At 43.9% G+C, this 22,522-nt stretch overlaps 1 protein-coding gene across 3 annotated transcripts in view; it reads right to left on the reverse strand.

The window, feature by feature from the left end:
• The window catches only part of CUL2 (cullin 2), a 2,069,186-nt gene that overhangs the window by 1,767,758 nt on the left and 278,906 nt on the right, over window positions 1-22,522 (reverse strand). For all 3 annotated transcript variants that reach the window (XM_044066711.1, XM_044066712.1, XM_044066710.1), the window contains exon 4: window positions 3,923-4,017. In XM_044066711.1, the coding sequence (XP_043922646.1) occupies window positions 3,923-4,017 (95 nt within the window). The remainder of the gene's footprint in view (window positions 1-3,922; window positions 4,018-22,522) is intronic.

The following is a 22,522-nucleotide window of genomic DNA, read 5'->3' on the forward strand; positions in this document are numbered from 1 at the left end:
AAGAAAAAGTTTTCCCAACGGAGTACTTAGCTTTGTAGAAGACTTCGGTTCTGGATTCGGAATGAAAATCTCAGGAGACGGCTGACCGGCACTTGCGAACTGCTTTTGCTTCGGGCACCGCGCGGCAAGAAAGACTGAAGAAAATGGTGTCTGCTGCATCTTATATACCTCTGTCGCACTGACGTCAGGGAGGAGGCGACAGCAACCGACGCTGGACCAAGACTTTGGAACTCAGGCAGACTGGGTAACCGCCTGACGGCAGGATAATCCAGGTGTAATGACTGCAGCAGTGTAACACGATGAACATGTGCATTGATCCTGCCATGAAACGTAGGTATTTCCTGCATGACTCCCTAATTGGGATGTGTAGGTAGGCCTCTTTTAGGTCTAGGGTGGCTAACATAGCATCCTTGGAAAGCATATGTAGAGGCTGCTGGAGGGTGAGCATTTTGAATTTTGGTATCACCAGAAAGGTGTTTATAATGGAAAGATCAAGGATGGGGTGCCATGTGCCCTCTTTTCTGGGTACCAGGAAGAGTCTGGAGTAGAAACACTGGCCTATCTGTTCTGCAGGAACATACTCTATTGCCCTCATGGAGAGCAGGGAAATGAGTTGCTTTTTGGCCTCTGCCCTCTGGTTTGGGGGAAGATCTGGGAATCCTTTTGGGGTTGGCAGAGTGTCTATGTTGATGACCCAGCAGTCGGCAATGGTGGCCCAGTTGCTTGTGTGGAAGGAGAGTTTTCCTCCTAAGGGCAGAGGGAGGGGGTGGAAGTGTAAAGTCATTGAGAGTTCTTTCCATAAGGGGGTGGCTTTGCACTCCTTGGTTTTGAAGAGAAGGAACTCCATTGCCTACATCTCTGCATTCCCTGGGGCTGTTGTCTGGGGCTTAGCTGGCCTGGATGGGGCAGGAATGGACCAGTGGTTGGAGGGGCAATGCCTACTGAACCTCAGTGGCTGAACCTATAAGATGTTTTTAACTGTCGGCATAGATTTCGCTTTTTCTTCCATTTTTTAAGACCTCTTCTGCCTTGGTGCCAAATAAGTTGTCTTTGTGCAAGGGTGCGTCCAATACCACACTGTAAGTTGTGCTTAGCTACTTGACTTGCAGAATGTATTAACTCTTGTAACTCTATTTTCTGCACAAGCAGGAAAAGAAGATATTTTTTGTTTGAGGAGTTCCATGGTATGTTGCCGATATTTCAGCATGTGGAACTGGCAATTTAATGCTCTAATAGTAAGAGTAGCAGAGGTGTATACTTTTTTACCCCATCTGTCTAATGCTCGGGAATCCTTATCTGAGGGGGTGGGATTCTTAGCTGAAGTTGCTTTGATTCTTTTAGGTCCTTCCTAGGGGTCAGCAGTAGGATTTTTGAAAAGAAATTTGTGAGAGTCAGGGACTCTATAATACCTGTCAGGTTTCCTGGGAGCAGGAGGGAGGGTGTCAGGGGTCAGACTGGATTCCACAAAAACATCATCCACAACATCCAGGACAGGAGGAATTGCCAGAGGTCTGTGCTGTGGAAGATCTAAGAATTCCCTGAGTCTCTTTTTTGACTGAGGATCATCCTGACATTCTCACTGGAAATGCTCCCTTAAAGTATGTAGGGTTTCCCCAAAGGAAAAGTCCTCGGGTGGAGAGACCAAAGGAATGGATTCGTCTGCATTAGAATCCTCATAAGCAGAGAGGGGTTGCATATCTTCATATTCAGATGCATCAGAGTCATCGGACTCCTGTTCAGATAAAACTACTGGGGACAAGTCTCTTTTTCTCTTGGAAGAGGTACCTTGGCTTCCCCTAATAAGCACATTAAGGTCTTCTGCCATTTTAAGCATTTGAGACTGAGGCAAGAGAGCAGATGCCTGAGCTTGGGTCGTCAGTTTTTTGGGTGTCGTTCGTACCCTGGGCCTTATAAACTCTGTAGTTTTCGAAAGAACTGAGGACACAAAAGAAGTCATCGGTCTGTGTTGAGTATCAGTAGTGCGAAGTACTTCCTCAGAAGCCGGTACCTGCTCAGCGGCTCCAGACCCATCCAAGGTAGAGACATCCGCAGGATCCTTAGTCAAAGAAGACTTTCACGGCATACTGGACTCCGAAAGGGTCTCGGTAGTGGCCTGCAAATCCACAGAAGCAGGCATCAGGGGCTGCGAAAGTGCCACACTGAGAACCGGAGAACTGATGATGAGCTTCACGGAAGCATTGTTGGCAATTTTGGACCTGTGTGGTTTGTCTCTGTCTTTACCCTTACGTTTTTTCAGAAGATCGGTAGTCAGATGGCTTACCGAAGCCATATCGGAATTCGGGGACTGAGAGTGAAAATATCTAGCTACAATAAGGGCCCAACGATGTATAGACCTGGCGTTAAAGCACAAAAGTGACAGCGGGGGACGTCGTGGTCTGGGCCTAAACAGGTGTCGCAGTAAGAATGAAAGTCTCGGTGTGTTACTTGCTTTCCACAGGTGAGACAATTGTTAACTTTTTCTGACATCGGTTAGAGCAAGAAAAAATGATCCCTAATGGGGTACTTAGCTTTAGAAGACTTCAACTTCAATTCGGAAATGAAAACTCAGGTAGTGGCCGACCGGCACTCATGCGAACTGCTTGACAAGAAAGACTGATGTAATGGCGTCGGCTGCTTGATTTTATACCAGTGACGACTTGACGTCAGTCCTGGAGCGACAGCAACTGACGCAGAAATACTAAGCCTCTGGTATTTGGACCGCCTGAGGGCTACCCCTGACAGGCTAACCCAAATGTGATGACTGCTACAGTGAAACACGAAGAACATCAGTCTGATCACACAATGTCAACTGGCACAATGCACTGAGCTGGAGAACTTGTATCCAGAGACAAACATGCTTCCCACAGTAGGCAGCTAAAGCAGAGCTTCAAGACAGCTGCTGCTAAGCTTAGTAACTCCAGGGCCTGGGAGGGATGTTTGCTGTGTCTGGTACACTGACCCACTCCCTGCCTCTTGAATCTTGCCTCTCAGGGATCAAAACTGGAAGACTAGGCCCTCCAGGTCAGTGAGGGATGGTTCAAATGACTCACAGCCAGGTTAGAAGGTGCATTGCTCCCTCTCTAACACAGGAATGAACAGTTTGAAGAGTGAAGGAAGGGGAGCCAGCAGGCAAGACCCAAGGGACAAAAAAAAAAGACATCAACCACCAGTTACTGAAGAACAAGTAATATGAAAACAGCATATTACTCTATCTGACATATGAACAACTGTTAACATTTCTCCAGCTGAACTAGAGTAAAGTCATGCATCAATGACAAATGTGTCCACAATGATTCCAGCTTTCAGGCAGTACACAGTAATAAATATTTACAATAATATGATAATGCAGGTTGTGCAACATTCACAATGTTTTCCTCACATGCATTTAGCCATCACATGTGTAATAAAATAATTTTATGAGTTAGGAACAGAAATGTTAAAAAATATGCTAATCTTGAAAACGTGCATTATAAAGAAATATTAATACTTTCATTTTATAGTGACCCCAATGCACAGATCTGACATGCCTTTAATTTGTCTACCTTCTGTTAACTGCCGCCTGACAATAACCTGACTATGCTTCTGACAATTAAATATTTAATGCTAATAATAAAAAATGTTCACATTTTTACATAATAAAGTGGTCCCAGAACAATGAGCTGGACACATATGGCTTACATTCAATAATAAAAACAGCTGTCAACATGTACATATACATTTGCCAGTTATTCATCACTCTAAAAGTGCAAGTCATATGAAGTTTAACCATGCTTCACCCTCTTCCACCAATATCTTATTTTTGCCAACAGGATCCTCGAACCGAGTTAGTTACAAAGAGGGCAATGAAAATTAAATGTGCATATTATTATGTATACAAGCATGTCAATAAAATAATAAAGTAATTGTTTTCTAAATTATTTACCTGTATAAGCTGTCCATATAGTCTGCTCCTTTACTGTAGTCTTCCCAGTAGCTATGATACATTATCAACACCTTTTCTTCCGATTCTAGGACTTTCTATGAAACCAAGCAAAGTATTATAAAGTGAAATTATTTCCTTAAAATGATGCAACACACCTGAAGAAGACATTATGCAATGGAATGAAGATAATAGTAACACAATGTTATCACTTAGTTTAAATTTTCTAAGTCTGGCATGTGCACGGGTGGCAAGCACCTGGAAGTACTGGATGTTCACAATGGTACTCGTGCCCTCTGATCTAAACAAGCTATGTTATTTTGTGACTAAGGTATGTGGACTTCAATTCATGATTAGAAACAGTTCAATTGTGATATAGTCTTGTAATACTGATTTCCAAACTGTCAGGCACCAATGCATGGAAACTAGAGAAAAATGCTCACTTACTGCCAGAATGGCAGATGGCAACTTAGTACAATGACTGAAAAATGTAGAAGAACATTAGCCAGGATTCACAAAACACCAATATAGAGCCGAGCACAGTGCTATTTACTACAGTTTCTATGCAAGTCTTATCAGAACCCAAAAAGCATGTCAGCCTGAATTTAAAAATGTCATAACTCATTTACAAAACACATTTAAACAACACTCGAACAATTAACTAAAAATATGAAAAATATGAAGCTGTACTTGCTAAAGCAAATGAACACAAACTTCTGGTGGCTTTTTATGTTAATTTTCCTCATTAAAAAAGCACTATAAGGAAAAAAACTGCAGAGAAAAAGGACAGCTGTTTTTATGAGAGTGCATGTTGTAAGCTTCAGATGAAAATAATATCTGACTTGACTCAAATAAAAATGACATTTTGTTGTTAATGTTTCCTGAATACTTTAACATATTTAAATAAATGGTCTGGCTCTGTGGGGTACAGAGATCGAGATCTTACTGCAACCCACGCAACCAGGAATTGACCATCAGGTGTGGCACTGGAGGAGCCAGGTAGGGAAAGGGAAGATGAAGGGGTGCAGCAAACTCATCTCTCTCCTGGGGGGAGAAGTGTGTGTACTGAGGACACATGGAGCCAGTATAATTTTCCTGGTGGAGACCGGGGAAACCATCACTCGTGCATCCTGAAGTCACAAATCAGCGCATTGCATGGACCCACATGTTCTGCTGCATGCATGCTTGGGGATATAGCAGAAGCAAGAAAAAAAAAAAAAAAACACCAGTCAATCCTGACAGCTGTTTAAATGATAGTCGCTATCAGTCAATCCCCCCCCCCCCCCCCATGGGGCTTGAATGGGTCCTGTAAAAGTAGCCGACTCCAAATCCAGCTCCAGACAAGTGGAGTACCTCAGGGTTCAGTCCTGGGACCACTCTAGTTTGGCATCTACTTCTCTGAAGTACAGGCCAACGCTAAGGGACTCTGGCTAACAAAGTTTGCAGATGACTGCAAACTGGGAGCCATTAATGAATCCCCAAATGATGTGGATATTCTACAAAACAGCCTTACAGAAACAGATGCCTGATGCCAGAGCCATGGGCTCAAGCTTAATGCCAAGAAATGTATAGTCATCTCCTTTGGAAAAAAACATCTACCCATGAAAGTACAGTTTTGTACCTACCATAAATGTAAATGTTCGAGTGTTCACACTGCTGCAGTCATCACACTTGGGTTATCCAGCAGTCAGGCAGTCCCGCAGTCGGCCTGAGTTCCAAAGTCTTGGTCCGGCGTCGGTTGCTGCCGCTTCTTCCCCGACGTCAGTGCGCCAGGGGTATATAAGATGCATCTGACGCCATTTTCTTCAGTTTTTCTTGCCCCAGATGTCAGGTGCCCCCAATAGGTAGGCAATACATATTGCTAATAAAAAATATACATATAAAAATAAAACAATACCTTCAGTTACAAGCAAATACACCACAAAGGTTGGATAGGATAGAAAGGTAAAGATAAATCCAGCTAGTTCAAAGGGGATGGAGGAAGGGTAACCTGGACTGCAGCAGTGTAAACACTCAAACATCTACATTTATGGTAGGTACAAAACTGTACTATGTTCATCGTGTTACACTGCTGCAGTCATCACACTTGGGTTGAATCCCAAAGCTAAGGATGGGTGGTGGAACTAAACAGGGTTTGGAGAGGCTAGTAGGCCCTGCAGAACTGCAGTGGCAAAGCCAGCTCTGGTTTTAGAGTATAGAGGTAAGTGATGGTGCTTGGTAAAGGTGTGCACTGAAACTCCAAGCTGCAGCCTCCAAAATATCCTTGGTTGGTACCCCTCTGAGGAAGGCTGTTGATGTTGTTGTAGCCCTGGTGGAATGGGGCCTGATGTTACCAGGCACAGATTTCCCATGGTGTGTGTAGCAGAAACGGATACAATGTCCTATCCATTTTGAAATGGTTTGTTTTGAGATAGCTTTTCCTTGTGATCCTGCAGCACAGGATACAAAGAGCTGGTCAGATTTTCTGAAAGCCTTAGTTTTATCCAAGTAGTAATGTAATTGCCTGTGAATGTCCAAAGAGTATAGGAGCCTTTCCCCTTTGTTCTGGGGGTTTGGATAAAAGGTGGGCAAATGAATGGTTTGGTTGAGGGCCACACTGGATACCACTTTTGGCATAAAGGAAGGGTTGTTCGTAAAGAGACTCTGTCTTGATGAAAAATGATGAAAGGCTCCACTGCCATTAGGGGCTGTAGTTCTGAGAATCTTCATGCTGAAGTTATTGCTAGCACCAGGGCAGTTTTCCATGATTGGAACTGTAGATCAGCTATGAAAGCTGGTTCAAAGGGCGGTAGTGTAAGTTTTCCAAAAGAAAGTTGAGATCCCAAGTTGGTGTTGGTGCTCTCTGGGGCAGTCTTATGTTCTTAGCCCTTCTGAGGAACTGTCTTAGTAATGGATGTGAAAATATAGGAGGATCCGTGTTGTATTGAGCTGAAATAGCTGAGGTGTGGATCTTAATAGATGAGAAGGAAAGTCCTTTGTGCAACATTTCAGTTAAATATTGAAGAATCTGAGGAATATTTGGGACAAGGGGATTTTGGCCTTTAGCCTGGTTCCAGGCGCAGAATCTTTTCCATTTGTCTGAATAGACTTTCCTGGTGCTGGGCCTCCTGGCCTCCAGAATGACATCCATCACAGCTTTAGACAGAAGTGTTGACTGGTTGTTTAGGCAATTTGCCATGCAGCCAGATTTAAAGTCTTGAGCTGGCTGTGTAGAATCTGATTGTTTTGCTGAGTGAGCAGGTGAATTGTAGGTAAAATCCATGGTGGGCCTTGAGCCATGTTCCTTAGTACTAGATACCAGTGTTGGCGTGGCCAGTCTGGAGCAATGAGTATCATTTGTGGCCTCTCTAATCTGGCTTTCAGCAGCACCTTTGCCAGAAGAGGCAGTGGAGGAAAGGCATACACTGTCAATGTTTTCCAACTGAATGAGAGGGCGTCCACTTTCCAAGCTAGTGTGTGGTATGTCCTTGTGCAGAATTTCCATAGTTGGTAGTTTTGGGGGGAAGCAAACAGATCTATGTCTGGGCTCCCCCATTTTTGAGTTATCATTGCGAATACTTGTGGATCTAGTTTATACTCGTGAGGCTCTATGATGTTTCTCCTTAGATCGTCTGCCAATGTGTTTTTCTTTCCTGGCAGGAATTGTGCTTGTAGTTTAACTTGGTAGGTCAGTGCTGTGTTCCACAAGGTCATTGCTTGTCTGCATAGGGGGTAGGAGTGTGTGCCCCCTTGTTTGTTTATGTACCACATCACTGTGGTGTTGTCCGTCTTTATTAGGAGTTGTCCTGGATGTAGGAGGTCCTTGAAAGCTGTTAGGGCATTTTGTACAGCTAGCATCTCTTTTTGATTGATATGTAGATGCCTTTGGTCTGCAGACCATTTGTCCTGAATACACTGTCCTGCCATGTGCGCTCCCCAGGCATAATCCAATGCATCTGTTGTTATAGTTTGCCTGGCTGTGGGTAAGGTAAAAGGCTGACCCTTGTTGAGGTGACATGCCTGAGCCCACCATAGAAACTCCTGTTGAAGGCAGGGTATGAGTGGAATTATTGTTTCCAAGCTGTGGCTGTGTTGAGTCAATACGCTTTTCAGATACCACTGTAATTTCCTCATATTCAGTTTTGCAAATGGTATTAGTAGTATGCAAGATGCCGTGAATCCCAAGGCCTGCAGAATTTTTCTTGCAGGGAGTTGGGTCTTTGTTGCCATCATTTTGAAGTATTGAGTCAGTTGTCCTTGCTTGTCTGGTGTGAGATAAGCCATCTGGGCCATTGCATTTAAGCTGACACCCAGGAATATTATGTCTTGTGAGGGCACTAGTTTTGACTTCTTTTCATTTACCGTGTACCCTAGGTAACTTAGTAGGTTTTTGACAAATGCCAGATGCTTTAATAGAATGTCCTTGCTTTCTGCTTGAATAAGGCAGTCGTCCAGGTATGGATATATCTGAATCTCTCTTTGTCTGCAGTATGCAATTACTGGTGCCAGGCATTTTGTGAAGACCCTGGGTGCAGTAGATAAGCCAAAGGGCAGTGCAGAGAATTGGTAATGGGTTGAACCTGCTATAAATAGGAGGTATCTTCTGCAATTTTGTCTGATAGGGACATGCAGGTATGCCTCCTTGAGGTCCAATGTTACTAGCCAAGCCTTCTTGCCCAGCATGGGAAGAAGTTGCTGTAGTGTTAGCATCTTGAATTTGGGTACTTTCAGGTATGTGTTTAGAATTGAGAGGTCCAGAATGGGTCTCCAGGCTTTGTCCTTTCGGGGAACTAGAAACAGTCTTGAGTAAAATCCTTGTCCTTGCTCCTGTGTAGGAACCTGTTGAATGGCTCTCATGTCTATGAGAGCTGAAATTTGCTTTTGAGCCTTTGCCCATTGATTTGATGGCAGGTTTGGCATTCCTTTTATCCTTGGCAAAGTGTGAAAGTGGAATATGTATCCTTGAGATACAATATTTAGGACACATTTCGTCTTTTGTGATGATGTGCCAATTGTCTGCTAAAAGTGCTAGTTTTCCCCCCCAAGGGAGCTGCCAAGAGGGTTTTGCTTGGTAGTCTGAGGGGTAAGTCATTGTGTTTGTCTTCTGGTAGTTTGAGACCTGTCTTCTCCTCCTTTTTGGGTTGTGGCACCCCATTGTCGAGGCTGGTAAGAGCCTTGTGACTGGCCTCTGCCCCTTGGGTGTCTGTATCTGCCCCCCTGTGGTCTGGCAGAAGCTGGAAAGGACCAGTTTTTGGTTGGCCAATTTCTGCTGAAACGAGGGGGTTGAACCTTTAAAAAATCCTTGACCGTCTGCATAGATTTTGCCCTATCCTCCATTTTCTTTAAAACTACTTCTGCTTTTACACCAAATAAAACATCCTGCTGTAAAGGTGCATCCAATAACTTTCCTTTAACATGATCAGGTAAAGTTTGTTCTTTTAACCAAGTATGCCTACGTATGACAGACCCTGTCACTGCTGCTCTACAAGAAGCTTCCAATGAATCAAACACTTGTTCAGCTGCATGCAACAAATCTTGTATTTCCTTGTAATCAGGCTGTTCTGTATGTCTGAGCATTTTTTGTTTTAACTGAGACATCAAACATTGTTGATATTTCAGCATGTGAAACTGACAATTTAAGGCCCTCATAGCTAGAGTAGCTGAGGTACATACTTTCTTTACCCATCTGTCTAGTGCTCTAGAATCCCTTTCAGAGGGCACAGGATTTTTAGCAATAGAGGCCTTAACCCCTTTGGGACCCTGGGAAATGGTTTCTGGGTCAGCAACAGGGCTTTTATACAGGAATTTGTGTGAGTCAGGGACTCTGTAGTATCTGTCTGGTTTGGCTGGTGCAGGAGGTAGTGAATCTGGGTTAAGGCTAGATTCTGAATAAACATCATCCAAAATGTCTAACACAGGTGGAAGAGCAAGTGGTCTGTGCTGGGGTAGTAAAAGGAACTCTCGGAGCCTTTTCTTAGAATCAGAGTAATCCTGGCCTTTCCAGTGGAAATGTTCCCTCATGGTATGTAAGGCTTCCCCAAAAGAGTAGTCTTTTGGGGGAGATGCAGAAGTGATAGACTCTTCAGCATCAGAGTCTTCATAAGGGGGAAAAGGAATATTCCTGCTCCTCAGAAGAGTCTGAGGAAATTGAAACCTGGTCAGAGGAAGCATAGTCCTCCTCCTGTCTTGACCTTTTATCAGGATGGGGATGGGAACCCCTGATTAGGGTAATTAAGTCTTCAGCCATCTTGAGCATCTGTTTCTTAGGCATGGGGCCTTGTACTGGAGACTGCTGTACAGTCTTCTTTGTTTTTAAAGGAGTTTTCAGCTTTGCATAGGATTTAATAGTGAGTGTAGTCAGTCTGAAGACACCTTCTACAACTGAAGGCGCTTCAACTGCACCAAAATCTCCTTCAGGCATGGAGTCGGAAGGGCCTACAGGTAAAGGTTGTGGAGGCCTAGCAATCTCCGCTTGTGAATCGGATGTCACCTGTGGTTCTAAATCAGCGGTCGTCAGGGGCTGCATAGGCGCCTCACTGAAAACCGGAGAACCGGCGACTGGCCTAGCAGAGGCCTCGGAGTCTGGTTTTGGTCTCAGCTCCCTGTCCTTATCTTTGCAGTTTTTATGCATTCCAGTCGTCGGTTGCTCCGACGGCATGGTATAATTAAATTTCCTACCAAAATAATGTCGGGCAAAATCAAACCGACATTTAATAGTTCGTTTATTAAACCTAGCACAAAACCGACAACCTGTGACATCGTGGTCTGGGCCTAGGCAAGGAATACAATAAGAATGAAAATCCTTATGAGGTATTTGTTTCCCACAGGAAATGCAATTGACATCGGACTGAGGTAAGAAAAGGTTCCCCAACGGGGTACTTAGCTTTATTGAAGACTTTGGTCTGAAATTCGATTTGAAAATCTCCGCGAACTGCTTCTGCTTTGGGCACCACGTGGCAAGAAAGACTGGCGTCGGATGCATCTTATATACCCCTGGCACACTGACGTCAGGGAAGAAGCAACAGCAATGGACGCCGGACCAAGACTTTGGAATTCTGGCCGACTGTGGGACCGCCTGACGGCAGGATAACCCAAGTGTGATGACTGCAGCAGTGTAACACGATGAACATCTATAGGTGGCAGGACACTAAACATCGAAAGTGTGATGAGAGACTTAGGGACACAAGTGGACAGTGGACTCACTTTCGATAACCACATCGCCACAACAGTCAGGAAATCCTTCTACATGGCACACCTCATCACTAAGGGCTTTTCATCCAGAAAAAAGGAGATCATTGTCCCACTGTACTCATCCCTCATTAGACACATTATAGAATACAACACCCTATTTGGTATGTACCTCTCAAGACATCTGTAACAACTGGAAAGACCACAGAACTACCTCACTAAAAGAATCACAGGCCTAAAGCAGATGACATATCCTGACCATCTAAAAAAACTCCAGTTATACTCTTGTCGCATATCGTCTACTCAGAGGTGATCTCTGCTTAACATACAAGGCCATGTCAAACCCAGAGCTGTTTGACACACTACACTTAAATAAATCCCAATCCCTCAGAGCCACATGCTCCAGGGATCTAAACCTTGTCATCACAATGAACAAAACATGCTGGAGGCATAGTTTCCTGACCCAGAGACTCCCCAGACTCTGGAATAGACTGTCCATACATGTCAAGCAGAGTGCCTCTTTGGCCCTCTTTAAAGGGAACTTTGATGATTGGATGGGAGACAGGAAATTCACCCCGGGGATCACATCAGTCACCCTGCTAGACAGGGGTCCAGGGAAGTAAATATTGTGGGAAGAAATAGCCAGGGAATTCTTATGGCTAGGCTTGTATAGTCCCTAGGGCCGATAGCTTAGTACCAACCTATGAACCTATGAATGCTTGCAATGAGTGCAGTTTCATGTTTAGACTCCTAGTGTTTAGCAGCATGACCTTTAATTTGTGTTTTGTTGAAATTTTGATGTTAGCCTAAAAAAGGCACTATAGGGAAGCCAAGAGTCTTTGCCAGAAGCCTGAAGCTCAGGTGAGACAGATGCAGGCCATCTCTGGCAAAGCATCGTGGTTTGTCGATCATATCTTCTCAGGCTGTCAGGTACTGGATCCCCCTGGAATGACACCAGAAACTAAGCCAATTGTTAAAGTCAGTCATTTTCTGGTTGTATTGAGGCATCATTCTGGGTGATGGCAGAATGCTGCTTCAGGCAAGGGACATACAGTGCAACGGAAAAGCATTTTCCCCCTTCCTGATTTCTTATTTTTTTTGCATGTTTGTCACACTTAAATGTTTCAAATCATCAAAGAAATATAAAATTTAGACAAAAATAACCCAAGTAAACAGAAAATGCAGTTTATAAGTGATGATTTTATTTATTAATGGAAAAAAAACTATCCAATCCTAAATGGCCCTATGTGAAAAGGCAATTGCCCCCTAAACCTAATAACTGGTCGTGCCACCCTTAGCAGCAACAACTGCAATCAAGCATTTACGATAACTGGCAATGAGTCTTTCACATCGCTGTTGAGGAATTTTGGCCCACTCTTCTTTGAAGAATTGTTTAAAGGCAGCCATACTGGAGAGTTTCCGAGCATGAACCACCTATTTAAGGTCATGCCACTGCATCTCAATTGGATTCAAGTCCAGACTTTGAGTAGGCCACTCTAAAACCTTCATTTTGTTTTTTTAAGCCATTCAGAGGTGGACTTGCTGGTGTGCTTTTGGATCACTGTCCTGCTGCAGAACCCAAGTGTGCTTCAGCTTGAGGTCACGAACTAATGGCCGGACATTCTCCTTCAGGATTTTTTGGTAGAGAGCAGAATTCATAGTTCCATCAATCACTGCAAGTCATCCAGGTACAGAAGCAGTAAAGCAGCCCTAGACCATCACAATACTCCCAACATGTTTGACTGTTGGCATGATGTTCCTTTTCTGAAATGCTGTATTACTTTTACGCCAGATCCCAAAATGTTCAACTTTTGTTTCGTCAGTCCACAGAATCATTTCTCAAAAGTCTTGGGGATCATCAAGATGTTTTTTGGAAAAAGTGAGAAGAACCTTTATGTTCATAGGTCGATACTAGGCTATTGGCCCTAGGGCCTATACAAGCCTAGCCATAACAATTCCATGGATATTTCTTCTCATATTATTTACTTCCCTGGACCCCTGTCTAGCAGGGCGACTGACGTGAACCCCGGGGTGAATTTCCCATCTCCCATCCAATCGTTAAGGTTCCTTTTGAAGTGGGCCAAGGAGGTGCTATGCTTGACATGTATGGGCAGTCTATTCCAGAGTATGGGGAGTCTCTAGGTCAGTAACCTATCCCTCCAGCATGATTTGTTGATTGTGATGACAAGGTTTAGATCCCTGGAGCATGTGGCTCTGAGAGATTGGGATTTCTTTAAGTGGAGCATGTCCAACAGCTCAGGGTTTGACATGGCCTTGTATGTTAAGCAGTGATCGCCTCTGAGTAGACGATATGCCACAGAGTATAGCTGGAGTTTTTTTAGATGGTCAGCATAGGGCATCTGCTTTAGGCCTGTGATTCTTTTAGTGGGGTATTTCTGGCTGTTGCAGATGTCTTGTGAGGTACATACCAAACAGGGCGTTGTACTCTATAATGGGTCTAATGAGGGATGAGTACAGTGGGACAATGATCTAATTTTTTCTGGATATAAAGTCCTTAGTGATGAAGTGTGCCACATAGAAGGATTTCCTGACTGTTGTGGCGATGTGTTTATCGAAGGTGAGACCACTGTCCACTTGTGTCCCTAAGTCTATCATCACACTTTCGGTGTTTAGTGTACTGCCACCTATGTGGTAATTCATGGGTATAGGTTTTTTCCCAAAGGGATAACTATACATTTCTTGGCATTAAGCTTGAGCCCATGGCTCTGGCACCAGGCATCTGTTTCTGTAAGGCCCTTTTGTAGAATATCCACATCATTTGGGGATTCAAAAATGTCTCCCAGTTTGCAGTCATCTGCAAACTTTGTTAGCCAGAGTCCCTTAGTGCTGGCCTGTACTTCAAAGTAGTAGATGCCAAACAAGAGCGGTCCCAAGACTAAACCCTGAGGTACTCCACTTGTCTGGAGTCGGTTACTTTTAGTCTGGGTTCTGTCAGTAGGCCAGTTGGCAACCCATCGAGTGACGTAGGGATTTATGCCCGGCTTAGTAAGTTTATCTATGATTCCAGAGTGGGGGATGGTGTCAAAGGCCTTGGCGAGGTCCAAATAAGCTGTGTGGACCGCTTTACCCTCGTCTACAGCTCTGGAGACTGATTTGAAGAAGTCAATCAGGTTCAGGAGACAAGATCGGCCCTTCTTGAACCCAAACTGGGTGGGGTCCAGTGTTTGAAGGTTGCCAATGTCTTTGTTTATAAGTTCCATGATAATGCATTCCATGCCCTTGCAGATCAGGCTCGTCAGACTGATGGGATGGTAGTTCCCAGGATCCAAGGTGGATCCCCCCTTGTGGAGTGGGATAACTGTAACTGTGCACCACTCAGTGGGCATGAAGCCTGAGGTGAGGCTATGATTAAACTTGACACTTAGGTGAAGTGCCAGTTCATTATGTAGTTCATGTAGTACACAGCCCGGGATGTCATTTGGTCCCATGGATGCTGTATTCTTAGCTTTGGAGTGTGCGGTTTCTACCTGTGTGGCCGTGATTACTGGAATTTGGCAATCTTTTGGTATTGAGATGGGCCCTTTAGGGGGTAAGAGGGGGGTGACGTTGGCACTAAATCAATCTGCCAGGATATTGGCAATATCCTTGGGATCAGTATATTTAATGCCATTCTGCTGTATCTCAGAGCAGATCTGGGCATTGCCATTTAGATTCTTGACATAACTATAGAATGCCTTGTGGTTGTCTTTGGAATCTAGGGCAATTTTATTTTCGTAACAAGCTTTGGAGGATTTTTATGAGGGATCTCAGCTTCTTACTAAGGCTGGTAAGGGAATTTTTTGCATCATGCTCTTTTTGGTCAGCAGTGGTTTACACCTTGGAACTCTGCCATGCATGCCATTTTTGCCCAGTCTCTTTCTTATGGTTGAGTTATGAACACTGACCTTAACTGAGGCAAGTGAGGCCTGAAGTTCTCTACATGTTGTTCTGGGTTCTTTAAAGACCTCTTGGATGAGTCATCGCTGCGCTCTTGGGGTACTGTTTGCAGGCCAGCCACTCATAGGAAGGTTCACAACTGTTCCATGTTTTCTCCACTTGCGGATAATGGCTCTCACCGTGGTTTGCTGGAGTCCCAAAGCTTTAGAAATGGGCTTTGTAACCTTTTCCAGACTGACAGATGTCAATTACTTTGTTTCTCATCTGTTTCAGAATTTCTTTAGATAGCGGCATGATGTCTTTCTTCTTGGGATCTTTTGGCCTACTTCACTTTGTCTGACAGGTTCTATTTAAGTGATCTCTTGATTCAACAGGTCTAGCAGTAATCAGGCCTGGGTGTGGCTAGTGAAATTGAACCCAGCTTTCCGAAAATCTGATTTAAGTACAGTTGTGTACACTTACCATAAATGTAGATGTTCGAGTGTATTCACTGTTGCAGTCATCACATTTGGGTTATCTTCTTGCAGTAGCCCTCAGTTGGCCTGATTATCAGTGTCTTGGGTCCTGCGTCTGTTGCTGTCTCATCTTCTATGATGTCAGGGGTATAAACATGCAGCCGACTCCATTACATCAGTTTTTCTTGCCCCAGATGTCAGGTGCCCCCATAATGGGAAGCAATTAAAGATATACAAGGTTACATCTCCAACAAAAAAACAAATACACCAAAAAGCTTTAAGCATAGTAAAAAGGAAAAGAGGTACAGCCAAAAGAAGTCAGGGGGCTAGAGAGAGGGTAACCAGGACTGCAACAGTGAATACACTCGAACATCTACATTTATAGTAAGTATGTACATTAAAGTACAGTTGTGTACACTTACCATAAATGCAGATGTTTGAGTGTATTCATTGTTGCAGTTATTACATTAGGGTAATCTGCTAGCAGGTTGCCCTCAATCGGCCTGAATAACAAAGTCTTGGGTCCTGCGTCAGTTGCGGTCTCCTCTTTCATGACGTCAAGTCATCAGGGGTATAAAACATGCAGCCGGCGCCATTTTAATCAGTTTTTCTTGCCTCAGATGTCAGGTGCCCCCCAAATGGGGAGCAAAAATATATATACATATATATATGTGTGTGTGTATGTATATATATATATATATATATATATATATATATATATATATATATATATATATATATATAAATAAATTGTAAATATACAAATGCACTTTTAGAAACATAAACTTTACCTTCAACGAAAAGCAAATACACCACAAAGGCTTTTGAGTATAGTGAAGGAAAGAAAAGCTATAGAATGGGGGATGGCAGGTGGATAACCGGACTGCAACAGTGAATACACTCGAACATCTACATTTATGGTAAGTGTACACAATTGTACTATGTTCTTTGTGTTTCACTGTTGAAGTCATTACATTTGGGTAGAATCCCAAAGCTATGGATGGGAGGATGGAACCTAACAGCATTAAGAGCGGCTATAAGGCCCTGCAGGACTGCAGTGGCAAAGCCTGCCCTGGATTTAGAGAAGAGAGCTAAATTATAATGCTTTGTGAAGGTATGAACAGAGCTCCAAGTAGCAGCTTCTAGAGTGTCTTTGGTTGGGATCCCTCTGAGGAAAGCTGTTGAAGTAGAGGCAGCCCTGGTGGAATGTGATCTGATCCCCATGGGCACAGGTTTACCATGGCGCAAATAGCAGAAATGAATGCAGTGGCTTATCCATTTAGAAATGGTCTGCTTTGATATAGCATTCCCCTCTGATCCTGCAGCAAATGCTACCAGTAGTTGCTCAGACTTTCTTAGAGATTTTGCCCTGTTTAAGAAGAATCTTAGTTGTCTTGTACATCCTATGAATGCAGAATCTTCTCCCCCTTGTTCTGCGGATTTGGGTAAAATGTTGGCAGGTGAATGGTCTGGTTAAGAACCACATTGGATACCACCTTAGGCATAAAAGAAGGATTGGTCCTGAGGGCCACCCTGTCAGGGTAAAAAATAATGAAAGGCTCCACTGCCATGAGAGCCTGTAGTTCTGAAACCCTTCTTGCTGAAGTGACTGCCAAAAGAAAAGCTGTCTTCCAAAATAGAAATTTTATATCCGCAGGAGCTGCTGGTTCAAAAGGAGGCAGGGCAAGTTTTTCCAGCACAAAACTAGATGTCCCATGTAGGAGTTGGTGCTCTCCTGGGAGGCCTTAAATTTTTGGCCCCTCTGAGATACTGTTTAAGCAGTGGATGAGAAAAGAGGGGAGGCTCCGTGTTGTAATGAGCCGAGATGGCAGAGGCATGGATTTTTATTGAAGACAAAGACAGGCCCTTGTCAAGCATCTCAGTTAAGTATTATAAAATCTAAGGAATATTGGGTTTTGCTGTGTCTATTCCTTGTGCTTGGTTTCAAGCACAGAATCTCTTCCATTTATCAGCATAAGATTTTCTAGTATTAGGGCTTCTGGCTTCCAAAATGACATCCATCACAGGTTTACTGAGAGATGTGGTTTGAATGATTAGCTGATCAGCCATGCTGCAAGATTCTGAGGTTGGAGCCGAGTATGTAGAATTTGAAAGTTCTGCTAAGAAAGTAGATGAGTTGTTTGCGGCAAGTACCATGGAGGAAGGTGTGACATATTCCTTAGAAGCAGGTACCAGTGCTGGCGAGGCCAGTCTGGAGCAATTAGGATCATTTTTGGTTTTTCCTGTCAGACTTTTAGTAAGACCTTGGAGAGAAGAGGCAGAGGGGGAAAGGCATAGACTGATACACTTTTCCATCTGAAGGATAGAGCATCCACTTTCCATGCTTTTTTGTGATGAGTTCTTGTGCAAAATTTGTCCAACTGATAGTTCTGGGGAGAGGCAAATAGATCTATGTCTGGGCTCCCCCATTTCTGTGTTGACCTGTTGAAGATTTGTGGATCCAGTTTCCATTCGTATGACTCCATAAGATTTCTGCTTAGGTCGTCTGCCAGAGTATTTTGCTTTCCTAGCTGGAATTTTGCTTGAAGATGTGTTTGGTAAGTCAAGGCTGTGTTCCACAAGGCCATGGCTAGTCTGCAAAGTGGGTAAGACTGTGTACCCCCCTGCTTGTTTATGTACCACATAACAGTGGTATTGTCCATCCTTATCAGTAGTTGTCCTGGATGAAGTAAGTCCTTGAAGGCTGTCAGAGCATTCTGAACAGCTAGCATTTCTTTCTGGTTGATATGCAGATGCATTTGGTTTGGGCTCCATTTGCCCTGAATGCATCTCCCTGCCAGGTGGGCTCCCCAAGCATAGTCTGATGCATCTGTAGTTAGGGTTTGGGTGGCAGGGGGTAGAGTGAATGACAGTCCCTTGTTCTGGTGACATGTCTCTGCCCACCATAGAAACTCCTGTTGCAGGCAGGGAATGAGAGGAATCTTTGTTTCCAGGCTGTGACTCCATAAACTTTTTAGGTACCACTGAAGTTTCCTCATATGCAGTCTCGCATATGGAACCAGTAGAATGCAGGATGCCATGAATCCCAAAGCCAGCAGAATTTGTCTTGCAGATAACTGGGATTTTGTTGCCATTTATTTGAAGTATGTTGTCAGTTGCCTTTGTTTGTCTGACATGAGGTAAGCCATCAGGGTAGTTGTATTCAAGCCTGCACCCATGAATGTAATTATTTGAGAGGGTACCTGTTGTGATTTCTTTTCGTTTATGGTGTACCCTAGGCATGCTAGAAGCCTTTTTACAAATGCCAGATGTTGAAGAAGAGTGTCCTTGCCCTCTGCTTGAATGAGACAATCGTCCAGATAAGGTTAATTTTAGATGTTTCTTTGTCTGCAAAATGCAATTACTGGTGCCAAGCACTTTGCAAAGACCCTGGGCGCAGTAGATAAGCCAAAGGGCAGTGCAGAGAATTGGTAATGCAAAAAACCTGCTTTTAAAGAGGAGGTATCTTCTGCATGATTCCCTTATTGGGATATGCAGGTATGCCTCTTTTAAGTCTAGAGTGACTAACCAAGCATTCTTGCCTAGCATAGGCAGCAACTGTTGCAAAGTCAGCATTTTGAATTTTGGAATGTCCAGGTACGTCTCCAGAATCGATAAGTCCAGTATTGGACACCATGAATTGTCCTTCCTGGGTACCAGAAAAAGTCTTGAATAAAATCCTTGTCCTTTTTCTTTTTTTAATACCGGATGAATAGCCCCCATACCCATGACGGACATGACTTGTTTCTGGGCCTCTGCCCACTGGTTTTGTGTCAGATCCGGCCATCCGTTTGGAATTGGCAAAGTATGGAAATGAAATCTGTACCCCTGGGATACTATGTTTAACACCCACTTGTCCTGGCTAATTAACTGCCAATTTTGAGCATGAAGTGCTAATCCCCCCCCCCCCTCCAAGGGGGCTCCCAAAAGATAAGTGCTTGGAGATGGTAGAGGAAAGTCATTGAGATTGTTTACTGTATAGTTGTGCTTTGTTTCCTCCAGATTTGGAGGAGGAGGCACCCCACTGCTCTGACCTGTAAGAACCCTGTGATTGATATCTGGAGCCTTTTGAGTGCCTGGGTTTGCCCTGAGTGGCTCTGCTGGACACAGGAAAGGACCAATGTTTAGTAGGCCAGTGCCTACTGAACTTGGGTGGCTGCACTTGCAAGAAATCTGTTACAGTTTGCATAGATTTAGCTTTGTCTTCCAACTTGTTTAAAACCTCTTCTGCCTTATTACCAAACAGACCATCATGCTGCAAAGGGGCATCCAACAATTTAGCTTTAACATGATCAGGCAGATGTTGCTCCTTGAGCCAGGCATGCCTACTAATCACAAACCCAGTAATGGCGGCCCTACAAGAGGCCTCCAAGGAATCAAAACCACATTGCAAAGTATGCTTTCCAACCTGTTTTGCTGAATGCAATAAATCCTGTAACTCTATTTTCCACACAATCAGAAATCAACATAATTTTCTGTTTCAGTAAGCCCATAACATGCTGTTGATATTTAAGCATATGAAAAGTACAGTTCTGTACCTACCATAAATGTAGATGTCCGATAGGTATGCATCTGCAGTCATCACATATGGGTTGTCCTGCCTCAGGCAGCCCTTCGGTCGGCCGGATTCCAAAGCCTGGGTCCGGCGTCGGCTGATGTCGCCCTTTCCCCGACGTCAGAACGCCTGGGGTATAAAAGCGTCAGCCGACGCCATCTTCCTCAGTGTTTCTTGCCCCAGATGCCAGGTGCCCTCAAAGGAAGGCTAAATTTGGAGAAATGCAATAAATTCCAAACATGCACAGAAATATATATATATGTGTGTGTGTATATATATACATATATACATATATATATATATATATATATATATATATATATATATATATATAAAACAAATACACCATAATAGATAACCCCAGCTAGCTATGAGAGGGAAAAGTACCCAATAAATAACAAAGAGGGGAAGGAGGGAGGGTAAACCTGACTGCAGATGCATACCTATCGGACATCTACATTTATGGTAGGTACAAAACTGTACTATGTCCTTCAAGGATGCATCTGCAGTCATCACATATGGGTAGAATACCATAGCCAATCTGGGGGTGGAGGATCTATGTAAAGGATGATGTAGCTAAAATGCACTGCAGGACTGCCGTAGCAAAGCCTGCTCTGGATCTGGAATATAAAGGTAAATTGTAATGCTTGGAAAATGTATGCACGGAGCTCCATGTAGCAGCCTCTAAAATGTCCTTGGTAGCTACCCCTCTTAAGAAGGCTGTGGAGGTGGCTGTGGCTCTGGTGGAATGAGGTCTAATGTTAACTGGCACAGTTTTTCCATGAAAGGAATCCGGCCGACCGAAGGGCTGCCTGAGGCAGGACAACCCATATGTTAGGACTGCAGCTGCATTCTTGAAGGACATCGAATGCAATTCCCTATCCATTTTGAAATTGTCTGTTTGGAAATTGCTTTTCCTTGTGCACCAGCAGCATATGCTACCAACAGCTGGTCAGTTTTTCTGTAGCTTTTAGTTCTGTCCAAGTAGTAGCGCAACTGTCTGTGTATGTCCAGGGTGTGCAGAAGTTTCTCCCCTTTGTTTTGTGGATTTGGAAAGAAGGTAGGCAGGTGAACAGCTTGGTTTAATGAGACCCTGGATACCACCTTTGGCATAAATGAAGGATTGGTTCTCAATGAGACTCTGTCCTGATGAAAAATAAGAAATGGCTGTACTGCCATGAGGGCCTGTAACTCCGATACTCTTCTTGTAGAGGTTATAGCCAGAAGGAAGGCGGTCTTCCAAGACAGGAACTGTAGTTCTGCAGATGCTGCTGGTTCAAAGGGAGGCAGAGTTAGTTTTTTCAACACGAAGTTAAGGTCCCAAGTAGGCACTGGAGGTTTCCTTGGAGGATTGATGTTTTTAATTCCTCTTAGAAACTGTCTTAGGAGAGGATGAGAAAAGACAGGTGGATCAGTATTGTATTCTGCTGATATTGCTGAAGCATGAATTTTAATGGAAGAGTAAGACAGGCCATTGTGGAGCATTTCTGCCAAGTATTCCAGGATATGTGCCATGTTCATCACTGTCGCATCTAGGCCCTTTGTGGTGCTCCAAGTGTGAAATCTTTTCCATTTTGCTGAATATGCCTTTCTTGTGGAAGGCCGGCGAGCTTCCATGATGATATCCTTCACTCTCTTGGATAGCTTATCCTGAGGAGGAGTCAAGGTATTTTCCAGGCTGTTAGTTGCAAGGTTTTCAGGTTGGAATGCAGAGTTTTGTAATTGTGCTGTGTCAAGAGAAGTGGCCATTGAGGAAGAGGCCATGGTTTCGTGCGTGACATGCTTTTTAACAGTGGGTACCAGTGCTGTCTTGGCCAGTCCGGAGCTATCAGAATCACTTTTGGCTGCTCTGTCCTGATCTTCAGTAAGACCTTGGTCATTAATGGAAGAGGTGGAAATGCATACACTGTTAGAGTTCTCCAGCTGAAAGATAGGGCGTCCACTTTCCATGCTTGTGGGTGGTATGTCCTTGAGCAGAATTTCTTCAGCTGATGATTGTGGGGGGAGGCAAAAAGATCTATGTCTGGCTTTCCCCTTGATTGTGTTATCTGTAGGAAGATGTCTGGGTGCAGCATCCATTCGTGTGCATCCATGATATTTCTGCTTAAGCTGTCCGCCAGTATATTGTCTTTTCCTGGCACAAACTGGGATTGCAGCTCTATGTTGAGTTTCAAGGAAAGTTCCCATAGATTCATTGCCAGTCTGCAAAGAGGGTAGGAATGGGTGCCTCCTTGCTTGTTTATGTACCACATAACTGTGGTGTTGTCTGTCCTTATTAGCAGGTGGCCTTGATGCAGAAAGAGTTTGAAGTCCTCGATTGCATGTATCACTGCCAGCATTTCCTTTTGTTTTATGTGCATGCGTAGCTCCTTTTGTGACCATAGTCCTTGGATACATCTGCCCTCCATGTGTGCTCCCCAACCGTGGTCTGAAGCATCCGTTGTAATGGTTTGGGGCTGGCTATTGCCTTGCTGAAGGGCAGACCCCTGTTTGACTGGCTTGCTTGAGCCCACCACAGAATTCCTTTTG

The sequence above is a fragment of the Protopterus annectens genome, chromosome 3.part1 (assembly GCF_019279795.1).
Source record: "Protopterus annectens isolate FY-2018-M chromosome 3.part1, PAN1.0, whole genome shotgun sequence".
Lineage (NCBI taxonomy): Eukaryota > Metazoa > Chordata > Ceratodontiformes > Protopteridae > Protopterus > Protopterus annectens.